This window comes from Arvicanthis niloticus, chromosome 1 (genome assembly GCF_011762505.2).
Source record: "Arvicanthis niloticus isolate mArvNil1 chromosome 1, mArvNil1.pat.X, whole genome shotgun sequence".
Taxonomy (NCBI): Eukaryota; Metazoa; Chordata; class Mammalia; order Rodentia; family Muridae; genus Arvicanthis; species Arvicanthis niloticus.
The window spans coordinates 72,976,757-72,988,932 of NC_047658.1; the positions used below are offsets into that span (position 1 = coordinate 72,976,757).

General features: G+C 34.8%; 2 protein-coding genes across 2 annotated transcripts; both read right to left on the reverse strand.

Moving 5' to 3' along the window:
• Positions 1-1,402: 1,402 nt before the first annotated feature.
• LOC117693814 (olfactory receptor 51B6-like) lies at positions 1,403-3,143 on the reverse strand. Its single transcript, XM_034484578.2, has one exon. It carries the CDS (start codon positions 2,543-2,545, stop codon positions 1,592-1,594), a length of 954 nt encoding a protein of 317 aa, XP_034340469.1. The 5' UTR covers positions 2,546-3,143; the 3' UTR covers positions 1,403-1,591.
• A 6,668-nt stretch (positions 3,144-9,811) lies between these two features.
• LOC117696455 (olfactory receptor 51V1-like) lies at positions 9,812-10,750 on the reverse strand. Its single transcript, XM_034487363.1, has one exon. It carries the CDS (start codon positions 10,748-10,750, stop codon positions 9,812-9,814), a length of 939 nt encoding a protein of 312 aa, XP_034343254.1.
• Positions 10,751-12,176: the final 1,426 nt, after the last annotated feature.

Here is a 12,176-nt window from a genome sequence, read left to right on the forward strand (position 1 = left end):
ATGATTTCAAGACAGACCACTCTGGATTGGACAACAGCAGGTTAGTTCCTCCCTAAGAGAAGCTAATTCTCCTTCTACCAACAGTCATTAAGTTCCTGTAGTTTAACATCTTAGGTGAGACCCTGAAAAAACTTCCCCTTCTATGTTAATATGTCTCTATATAGCTATTGCTTGAATCTTGTTTATACAGCCATTTCTAACAGATTTTCAAAGCAAAATTTCCTGTATCCAGTCTCTTAAAATATTCCTACTTTCTTTTCTGGGATGCTCCCTGGACATAGATGTACAAGAAGTAATGTAGCTGTGTGCACTGTGGCTGAGTTCCTGATGAATTATTAATCTCAACAAAGTGTCCAGCTGAGGTTTTCTATGATAGTCTCCACTTGATGTAAGGAGAAGAGATTCTTTGATGATGGGTGGTAACTATACTACACTATTATACTATATCTGAGAATTTGGATTAGGGATCACAGAAGAGATAATAAGCCCAGTTTGTATTTCTGGATATGGGTTTTCTCACTCATTATAATCTTTTCAAGGTCCATTCATTTATCTTCAAATTCCATTATTTTATTTTTATTTACAGTTGAGTAGTTTCACCATTAGGTTTGTTGTCTCATCTTCCTTCTGAGTTCATCTCTTATAGAATGTTTAGGTTTTAATTTTTCAACACTTTGCTAGTATGACTATCACTGAGCAAGTTTTTGCTCTTTAAGGGGCTATGGAATAACCAACAACCTTTACTCATACCAAAACAGTGGGCAAAATGAACTTCAAATGAATTTGGAGTGAAAAAAAAAAAAGATTATCTTTTATTTACAACTATTGACTCCATCCTAACTCCTCCTCACCATGCAAAAAAATGATCAAACATGCCAATGTCTGAAACTCTGTGTACCAAAATTTCTGAAAATTACCAGTGCTGTTCCCCCACATAGGACTCTATATCATTTTACTGCATAAAAATGCCAGAGTCTTCTCAGCAGTATCTAGAATAAAACTTAAAATAGTGGTTGTCTGCACTACAATTATTTCTGGCTTAATTTTCTATTGTTGATTTTATTATTTGATAAATTTTTGACATTATTGTGCCTGGGCAGACATTTCATGGACATACTTTTCCTAGAATAGTCTTTGTGAATTGAGGGCTGCTCCAGATCATTTGACTTTCAGCAGGTTTCTAGAAAGAGCAACTTGCTCCATTTGAGCAAAAATATAGAAAGATTTAGCACTAGGTAAGTGATAGCCTGTACGGAAAATTATTGTTTTGATTCAAATACTTGTATAATATAATTTCAAAGACTATATATATATATATATATATATATATATATATATATATATATACAAGATATACAAGTCAGGGGCCATAAGCTCACCAAACCAAGTAACTTACCTTAGAGATTCAATTACCACCAATGTGAGATCTTTACATAGTGCTTCATGTAATGAACACATTATGCTAACAGTAATACATAACATTCAGCTATCAAGGACATTAGTAGTTTTTGACTGAAATATTTTGGTTGGTTTCTCCTGCCTAAACCGTTGTCAACTTGATCAAATTTCAGGAATAGTTCTCAGAGAGTAATCAGAGTCGAGTTCTGGAATAAGGCAGTGAGAACAAGCGAAGCAAACTAATCTGAATCTGTTTGGTCTTAATGCTGAAGATTACAGGGTTCATAAAAGGGGGGAAGAGGAAGCTGATGTAGCTCATTGTGATGTGAACAACATGAGGGATATTCTTTCCAAACCTGTGAATAAATGTCAAACAAACCACAGTGACATAGAGAACCAAGATGCAACAGATGTGGGAGACACATGTGTTGAGAGCCTTAGCCCTCTCATCTGTAGAAGCAATGCCCATGACAGTCTTGAGTATCAAAATGTAGGAGAAACAAATAACCAAAAAATCCAAAAGTCCCATGCAAAATACAACCACAACTGGATAGAGACGATTGAATGTGATGTCAGCACAGGCTAGCTTGATGACATCTTGGTGTAGACAGAAAGCATGGGAGAGTACATGGGATCGACAATATGGAAACCAATGCAGGCGAATGATTATTGGCATGATTGACAGACCCGCCCTCATCACTATACCTATGCCGATTTTTATTACCCTAGTATCAGTAAGGATGGTGGTATATCTTAATGGGTTGCGAATGGCAATGAAACGGTCATAGGCCATGGCAAGTAAGATCCCAGACTCCACAATAGAGAGACTGTGGATAAGGTAGGCCTGAAAGAAGCAGACTCCATAGCCAATTTCCCTGTGATTTAACCATAGTACACCCAGCACTGTGGGCATGGTGGTCAATGTTACTGCAAGATCCGTAGCTGCCAACATACCTAAAAAATAATACATGGGCTCATGGAGGTTATGGTCATCCTTAATGAGGAAAAGAAGGGTGCCGTTGCCAAGCAGTATGGAGATATAGGCCATAAGTATTGGGAGGGAGATCAGGTGATGGGCTTTCTCCAGACCTGGGAAGCCAGTGAGCAGAAATGGGTGGGTTGAGGAGTTGAGCCAAATAACAAGCATTGCAGAAACAAAATTCCTCTCAGGTAAAATGATAAGAAACAGTTCCTTTAGGTTGGCCTCTTGAAGACGTTACCTGCTGGGTGGTTGTTCAGAGGTACTATTTTTCAACAACAATTGTAATAATCATTCCTGGGAACTTTGTAGATATGGAAAACCAAGATATGTAATGAACAGCTCCATACATTATTTCAAGACTACTATAAGATTGCTGAAGTGCACATTATAAATAAGCTCTGTATAAAGAATAGCTCTAGATCAGATGTTCTCAAACTGTGGGTTCTTATCCCTGTAGGAGTTTCATGACATTCTCAAAGGAGTCTTATGTCAGATATCCTGCATACCAGATATTTATATCATGATTCATAGCAATAGCAAAATTACAGTTATGAAATAGCAACAAAAATAATTTTGTGGTTGGGGGTTCATAACAAGACAAACTGTATTAAAGTGTCACAGCAATAGGAAGGTTGCGAAATATTGATGGAGATGAAGTCTTTTTTAATCCAATACTCCAAATAAAACAAGTTATTCTGACATATTGGTGCCTACAACGTTTTTTTCATCATATCATTCATCTTTACAGAAGGTGTTGAAAATTGACCTAATGATTTCCCAGAATAAATGTGACCTAGAAAATCAGAAATCATCTAAGCATTGTTTGAGAATCAAGTATGTTGAGCTAATTGGAAAATAATATAACCATATAAACAAATAAATAAAAGACAGGTAAGTGTAGACATTGAGAAACGCACTGTATTCATAAGAATTATTCAGTTAATGAAATTCTAGCATTTGGAGGACGCTACAAGATGACAGAAAACCGACTTTTATGTGTGTATTCACTTTTATATTTAACAAATATTTGGTTTTGAGCAGAACACTGCTCTCATATACACTAGCTTCTCATAAACTCTTTTCCTGAAAATTATGTTATCATATATATATTGTTTAATAACATATTTCATTATATACAATATTTCATAATGTATATGCAGTAAAAAATGATGATTGCTTTAAGGCATATGGAGATATATGGCTATGACATCACCTACTTAGAGAAGCACAAATAGAAACTGGTTAGATGTGCTCACATGGATATACATATTATTTGAAAATTTCATATGTGCATGTTGGTTTCATTTAAAAAGCTAAATGGGATTTAATTATTCTGAAAAATCTTTGGGACACAGAATTCTAAGGTACCATTGGATATATAAGGTAGTTGTGTTTCAGCATTACCCAGAGAAATATGGCCATATTCTTTTCTGTTTGGTATGGAATATTCATCCCACTGTTTCTTAGTGTACTTTCAGACATCATTCACATGATCTACTTTCATCAGTAGAACTTTTCTCCAAGTTCTCCTTGGACTTTACTCTCCAAGATTTGCATGGCATCTCACAGCTATTTCTATCTAACTATGTTGAAACTGAGAAGCCACTTAAGATCTGTGGTTGTCATTTACAAAGGATATTAATGATTTCTGTCTTCATTTTGCTTTTAACACAAAGTATAAGAATAAATTAGAATGGCTAAATCATTTTTAATGGTTTATTACAAAAATTTCAGTGGACACATATCTGTATTATTCATACTGAGAGATTTCAAGTGATCCTATTTTCTTATGAAGCCTAAAGGAAAAAAAAAGAATGAATAATACAGAGAGGTTTGAATTTAAGAAAATATACTTCACTGGATTCCAACTGAGCAGCACACGGACACAGCTAGTAAGGAAAGGTGAGTCAGAAATCATGACATTTCTGTAGATTACACTAATCCTGGCACTAGGAAAATAGGGGAAAAGCAACTTTTAAACATGTCAGAAAAGTAGACAGATAATTTTAGAGAAGAAAATGACAGGATTAGAAGTCTTAAGGTTGGAAAATTAAAAATTCAGACAGGAACTCAAAGGGAAACAAATACCCAGTTCATCCCAATGGCTCCTGGTTTGTTCTCACATTCTTCTTTGCACATACCTTAGTTTTGGTTTTGCTACTCTATTGTTACTATCTTTATTATCATTATTATTTAAGAATTTTATAATGTACCTAATGAAATATACATTCTTAATTATTCCCAGCAACTTCATTCACACCATGGCCAAAACTCCCTTGCCCTAACTTAATGTCTTTTTTTTTTAAATATAGACATTATATAGACAACCCCTAAAGAAGTCTGGCTGGAGGGTTGTAGGAGACTCTTTAGGACTCACATCCATCACCCATGGATTCTTGGCTGAGAATGCTATTAATTTTCTCTTAGTGAAAAGTCAGATACCTGTTTCCTATTTTCCTTAGTCCTGGTACCTGTAAAATCTCAAAGAGTAAGTACATTACATTTCCCCACAAACCTGAAATTTGACTCTGTTCATTCTTTAATGGCATTGTCATGAGTTTCATATATTTAGCTTTGTGAAGAATTTGGTCATAACATAATTTTCAGGTACTTCACAAAAGCCTGGCTGGTATGAGCATTTATTTCAGAAGAGTCTCCTCAGGGATCAATTGTAATTTGTCACTCATTGCCCCTCCTTTCTTGTTGTCTTTCCTTTCCTCCCTATCTGTTCCTTTCCTTCTATGTCTCTTCCCTTGTGTGCTCTACTCTTGGGATCCTGGAACTTTTTTTTTATTAGCATTTCAAAGTACTCTATCTATATCAGGTTTTTTACTGGAGCCTATTGACAGAATTGTAAATTAAATCTATTAAGATATGAAAAACAAACACACTAGTTAGCAGTCTGGACTGCAACTAAGTTTGAGGGAAAGTATATTTTCGACCACCTTGTAGAAATCCATGGAAAATGAGAAATATGTATAAATTAGAGAATAAGTGAATGGTTTTGTTGAATCAGGAGTCCTAAGATAATAAAACCCAACCAATATTTGTATTACTGCTAATTAACCAAACATAAACACTCACCAAAGGCCATTCATTCATTGTTAGGGATAGGAATATCAATCCAGATACCAAACTTTTCACCCACAATTATTTCTAACTATGACATTCAAAGATAAAGGAGTGGAAAGTGATGGAATGTCCAGTCAATGACTGCCTCACCTGAGTCCTATGCCATGAAAGCACATAGCTTAATCTCTTAATAATATTCTGCTGGGCTTGCAGACAGGAGGTTAGCATAATAGTCATCTGAGTGGCTTCACCCAGTAGCTGATGAGAATATATGCAGAGACCTACAGCCAAACATTAGGCAGAACTTAGGGAATTTTGTGGAAGAGGAAGAAATATTGAAGGAGCCAGAAGGATGAGAAACACCACAAGAAAACCTACCAAATAAAGTAAACTGGGTCTGCAGGGCCTCAGAGGATGAACCATCAGCCAGAAAACACACAAAGAATGAACATAGGCCACCTACAAATATGTAAGGAATATACAGCTTGGTACTCATGTGGGACCTCTAATAGGAGGAGCAGGGGCTGTCTCTGACTGTTGCTGCCTTTAGACCACTTTCCTCTAACTTGGAGGTATTGTCTAGCCTCAGTAGAAGACAAACACCCAGTCCTACTACAACCTGATATGCCAAGGAGGGCTGATAGCCATGGGATGTCTTCTCTTTCCTGGGGAGAAAGGGAGGGGGCATAAGGGAAGAAGGGTTTAGACAGAGGGGCTGGGAGTAAAGGAGGAAGGAAAAACTGGATTGGGCTGAAAAGTTAATTAATTAATTAAATGAGACTTGAGACACACACCCATGAACCCACACATGAGCACACATAAATACAGATGGTAACTATGTACATAATTGGTAATTTTTTGTAACAATACTAACACATTATTCTACCAACCAAAAGAAAAGAAATAGAATGTGATGTCTTTTTTTCTTTTAACTTCAGCCATTCTGATTCGAGTAAGATAAAATGTGAATGTAGTTTCAGTTTGCATTTCTCTGATGGCTTAGGATATTGAAAAATAAATATGCATGAATATATAAGGATATGGAAATTAAGTATTTCTTAGTGTTTAAAGTTTTAAGTACTTTGTATATTGTAGATCTCAACCCTCTATCAGGCATATGGCTGGCAAAGCTTTTCCCTCCTGCAAGCTGACTTCTTCCTTGAATGAAGGTGTCCTTTGCTATACCTAGGATTTTTTTAGTCGTGTAAGGCCATGCTTCTCTATTGATAGTTTTTGGGTCAGGCAGTTTTCTTTCAGTGCAATTATGAAGGCAAATGGGACATTGAACATTTTGTTATAAAATGGGCTTTGAGGAAGGTGGTTTTGTTCAACAGTACACTAATGAAAGGTTCTGAGCACACAGGAGAGCTAGCTTCTCTGTTATGCAGGTTATATAAACTAAAGACATTTCAAATAAGTTTCACTTTGAACCTATAATGAATTCATTGGGCATAACTAACTCCATTATAGGTCAGAAAGTATTGGTCCTCAGAGCACAGATGATCCTGTATCACCCATCCCAACTTTATCTAACACTATGTGCTTTTCTATAAATATAAAAATTTAATTCATAAAGATAAAGAGATATCTCATTTCCTAATTTTAATTGTTGTTTTTCTTTGATTGAAATAGTTTTTCTCACATAATATACCTTGATTACTGTTTCCCCTTCCTCTCCTCCTCCTCCCAGCTATTTTGCATCTCCCCTCTCATGCAGATCCACCCCCTCCCTGTCTCTCATTAGAAACCAAACAGGCTTTTAAAGCAACATAGTAAAATAAAGAAAGAAAATAAAAACACATTCTAATGGAGAAAAAGAAACAGAAGGAAAAGAGCCCAAAGAAAAGTTTACTAGATCAATCTCACTTAATACTTGGGGCTGGGTGGTGTGCAGAATTGAAACAAGAGGCTTACTTTCATATTTCCTCAAAGATACAGTGCTAAATCCTTGTCTCAACAGCAGAAGACTATAAGTACACACTAAATAATGTATTCTACCAACTACGGGGAAATTTTGCAGATATATGATTCAAGTATTTAACATATCTTTATTGAAAATCATAATGATAAGTAAAATAACAGTGAGTATATAGAAAAAATTGCATTTTAAAATATAAAACAATACACACAATATTTAAAAATAATCTCTGTAGTAGTGTTGAGTAGAAAGTTTCCTGCTAGTTAGCTAGTCAGTATACACTTATATGGTGCTTCACAATGACAAACCCACAGTGTAGAAATGAGGTAGCTGGTGGTAAGGGGCTTGAGGTCATTAGAGTTAATGAACCAAAATCACCTGCAAAGAGACTTACAACGATGGTAGAACATGCTAGATTTTCATTTTGGTAGTTAATACAGCACTAAAACTGTCTTTCAAAGTTCACGACAGCATGAATTCCACCTAACAAGGATGAGTCAAAGTTGTAGATTGTGCTTTGATAAACATACTATCAATTAGCAATTAAACTGAGTACATGTATGTTAATATCCTAATAAAAGTTATAAAAATATAGACTTTTGTAGGTTTTATTTTATTAATTTTACTAATAATTAATAATAATTATTTTATTATTTTATTATTTATTTTTATTTTATGTATTTTCTTTAATTAATATGAATTGTATTGTTTGTATGTTCGTACTTTCTTACATCTCTAAAACTGTGCCTCTTACATAGATGGTGCCCATATAGGTCAGGGGAAAACATTGGATACACTGGAACTAGAGTTAAAAGATGTGAGGCATTATGTCAGTGCAAGGAAATGAACAAAGGTCAACTCCAATGGAGCAAGTGCCTTCTACTTTGGAGTCATCTCTCTATTCTTTTTACTATATATTTTACATTGGTCATCTGTCCAATTATAAATTCTATTAAACGAGGACAATTGAAAGTAGAAAAGAATTATAATTTGCCCAATAATGAACCAGATAATATATGCAAAACTTATAAAATATTTACTAACATCTGACACTTTATGATACCTTCAGTACTTAGAAATCTAATAGTAACAAATAAATAAAAATATGAAAAATTATAATAAAAAACAAAGCAAAGCAAAAAACAAACAGCAAAAAAGAAATCTAATAATACAAAACAAAATACCATATACATCAAAACCTCAGTGGAGATATTACACTAGAAACATACAAACATTTGAATATTAACAACATAAGAACTTTGAGGAAGATGTTATTAGGAACATATAAATATTCCTAATGAAGTATAATATAGGTATTTATTTAATAGGTAAATATGATAAAGATATTAATTTAAATACAATCAAATTTTAAATGAAATAAGACAAAGATATAAATTAAAGATAAAATTTTTCTAATCACCAAAATCTTTCTCTGTTTACAGTTACTCCTATGTCACCATTACACAATGTTAAGGCTGATAATCACAAATGTCCTACTGTATCATTTAGTTTGATTTAAGCAGTGGCTTACATTTCCAGCTTCATTGCTATTCATGTGATAGAATACAGTAGATATTTCGCTGAAGACACATGAACAGCAAGATATCTATTCCATTCTATGTTTGAAATTATTAAAAAAAAAAAAAGACTCACTTATAGCTTTTCAGAACCTCCTATGAATCTGATTCAGATTCTAAAGACTCTGGCATCAGGAGGTGCCTGTATTTATATGAGCCTATCCTATCATATAAATATACAAAATTAAAAATAAAATAAAGCTTTAAAAAAAAGCCCAACCTCTTCACCGTACTCACCCATTAGAATGCCATTAGGATAAACTCTGAATCAGAGATCATGTGAGCACACTTAATATGCTGACTGGAATAAGAAGAATCAAAAATATAATTCAGTATTTTCATGAAGGGATATATTCATAAAAACTTACTATTTCCTAATAGGAAGAAATAAATACATTCTATTTCCACTGGCCATAATTTGGAAAAGATTTTCCATAAATGAAACTCATCCACTCATATATTTGTCAGCACATTATAAGTTCATATTCTGATATGATACGATAAATATATGAATTTTATATGAGTGGACATAAATTATTCATGATAGGTAGAAGAAAGTATTTATAAAGTATAAACTGTCAATAAAAGATGAGTTAACTAGTTAAGTTTTAGTTCCTGGCAGTCTTCTTCTGAGAGAGCACTTCTTTACTTTTAAAAGTCACTGTGAGCCTGGCAGTGGTGACACACGCCTTTAATCCCAGCACTTGGGAAGCAGAGGCAGGTAGATTTCTGAGTTCGAGGCCAGCGTGGTCTACAGAGTGAGTTCCAGGACAGCCAGGGCTACACAGAGAAACCCTGTCTCGAAAAAAAAAAAAAAAAGAAAAGGAAAAAAGAAAAAGTCACTGTGGACCTGAGGACTTAGGTTCAATTCAAGGAAAACAGTCTCTGGATTCTCACTCGTATCTGTTGAGTCTTAATACTGTATATAATGGGGTTCATCAAGGGAGGGAAGAGGATGTAAATGTTGCCCATGAGGACATGAACCAGCGGAGAGAGATGCTTCCCAAAGCGGTGAACCATGGTCAGACCAGTGATGGGGATGTAGAAAACCAAAACAGCAGAGATGTGAGATACACATGTTTGCAAAGACTTGATTCTCTCCTCCCGGGATGCAATGGATAGAACTGTGTGCAGGATCATAATATATGACATGAATATGAGCACTGAATCCAGCAACACGTTGCTGATCACCAGAGCTAGACCATAGATGCTATTGAAATGGATGTCTCCACAGGCCATTCTAATCAAGTCTTGGTGCAGACAGAAAGAGTGGGAGAGGAAATGAGGTCTGCAGTAATTTAAGAACTTCAAGCGGATGATAGCTGGAAGAATGAGCATAGAACTCCTACACAAGATGGCCACTCCGATTTTCATGATTCTCTCATTGGTTAAGATGGAGGAATAGCGTAGAGGGTTGCAAATGGCAATGTAGCGGTCAAAGGACATGGCTAGGAGGACAGAGGACTCCATGCAGGACAAACCGTGAATGAAGTAAGACTGTGCAATGCAGGCATCAAGGCTGATCTCTTGAAGGAAGCCCCAAAGGATGCCCAGCACCGTGTGCACCGTGGACAGCCCCATGCACAAGTCTGTGAGGGCTAACATGGCCAGGAAATAGAACATGGGCTGATGCAGGCTTGGCTCTGTTCGGATCACATGAAGCACCATGCAGTTTCCCAGGAACACCATTGCATAGATGGCTGAGAAAGGAATGGCAAACAAGATGTAGTAGACTTCCAGGCCAGGAAATCCAGTGAGAACAAATCTAGAGGTATTTAAGTTTAACATCAAGAGAATAGACATTGATGGAAAGTATAAAATATTTCTTAATATCTATTCTACATTACATATCCTATATTCTAATTTCTAGTAATATCTATCTGCTTTGGGAATAAACTTTCAATTTCCATAAGCAAAGAAATAGAAACCTGATATTGGTTGTGTATCATCGTGGAAATGTCTTATCTAGACAGAGTTTTATATTGAAAGAACACTGTGTATGGACTCAGGAGATTTGGATTGTCTACAGAACTTCTGAGAGTCTGTTCTAAGGGACAACACTGATTGCTCACAGGCACAAATTGATGTTCTGATTGGTACACCCCTCAGGAGACTGTGAAATGAATGGGGAATTTTCCTCTTTGGTACTTTAGAGAAACATTTTACTCCCTTCAATTCTTAAAATAATCCCTATGGAAATAGACCAGTTGAAGTAACACACCTGGTTTTATTGGTTAATTATTTTATTTACTTTCATTACAAATGGTGCACCCTCTCAAGTTCTTCTCCCATTTCCCTGACACATCTTTTTTAGAATATAAACTACAAGAGGAAAGAAGCAAAGCAAAACTAGCAGAATTTGAATGTTTTGGTGGTCATTACAGTGTTTACTCTTGTGTGACTTATTCATCTATACGAATTATACTTTGTATTTCTTTCTAATCTATGGGAGATGTAAGTCTTTCAACAAATTCATAGTATTGTTAATTTTTGTGTCCTCACTTGTAGCATAAAATAATTGGCACTGATTTTAAATTAAGTGGTTCTGAAAATACATAGTATTATCTAATCTCTGTAATGTCTGTTTTGAATAAATTGGACATTTGAGAATGTGGTATATGTTGAATGGTGTAACAATAATAAATAAAGCATATGTGGACCTTACTTTTTATACATCCACCACAGTATCTCTGAGAAATTCCCATTTATGAAATAGTTTTAAAAAAAATTAAGCCAATCCAATCTATCACCAACACTGACTATCTAACCATGAATTGAAGCAATCACAAAAATAGACATGAGGAAAGTTGAGGGGCCCTCAACCCTACACAAAGAACTACAGACCCCTAAAAATTGCTTAGAACAGGAAAAATAGTCCTCCTCAGAGAGGAGCATACCAATGGTAAATCAATACCAGATCATCAGAATTAAAACATAAAAACAACCAATATTAAATATCCCAAGAAAGGTTTACTTCTATGATTAGAATTGTATACAAGTATATATATATATATATATATATATATATATATATATATATATATATGGGGGGGTGTCTATGTGTTTGTGTCTATTTCTATGTATGTATGTAAATATGTTAAATGCATCCATAATTTGATAAAATGAAGCAGGGTTATTTGAGAGGTATTACATAGATAAAAAGTAAGAGTAAATAATTTAATTATATTATAATATCAAAAATTGAAAGAAATAATATTATAAACAACAC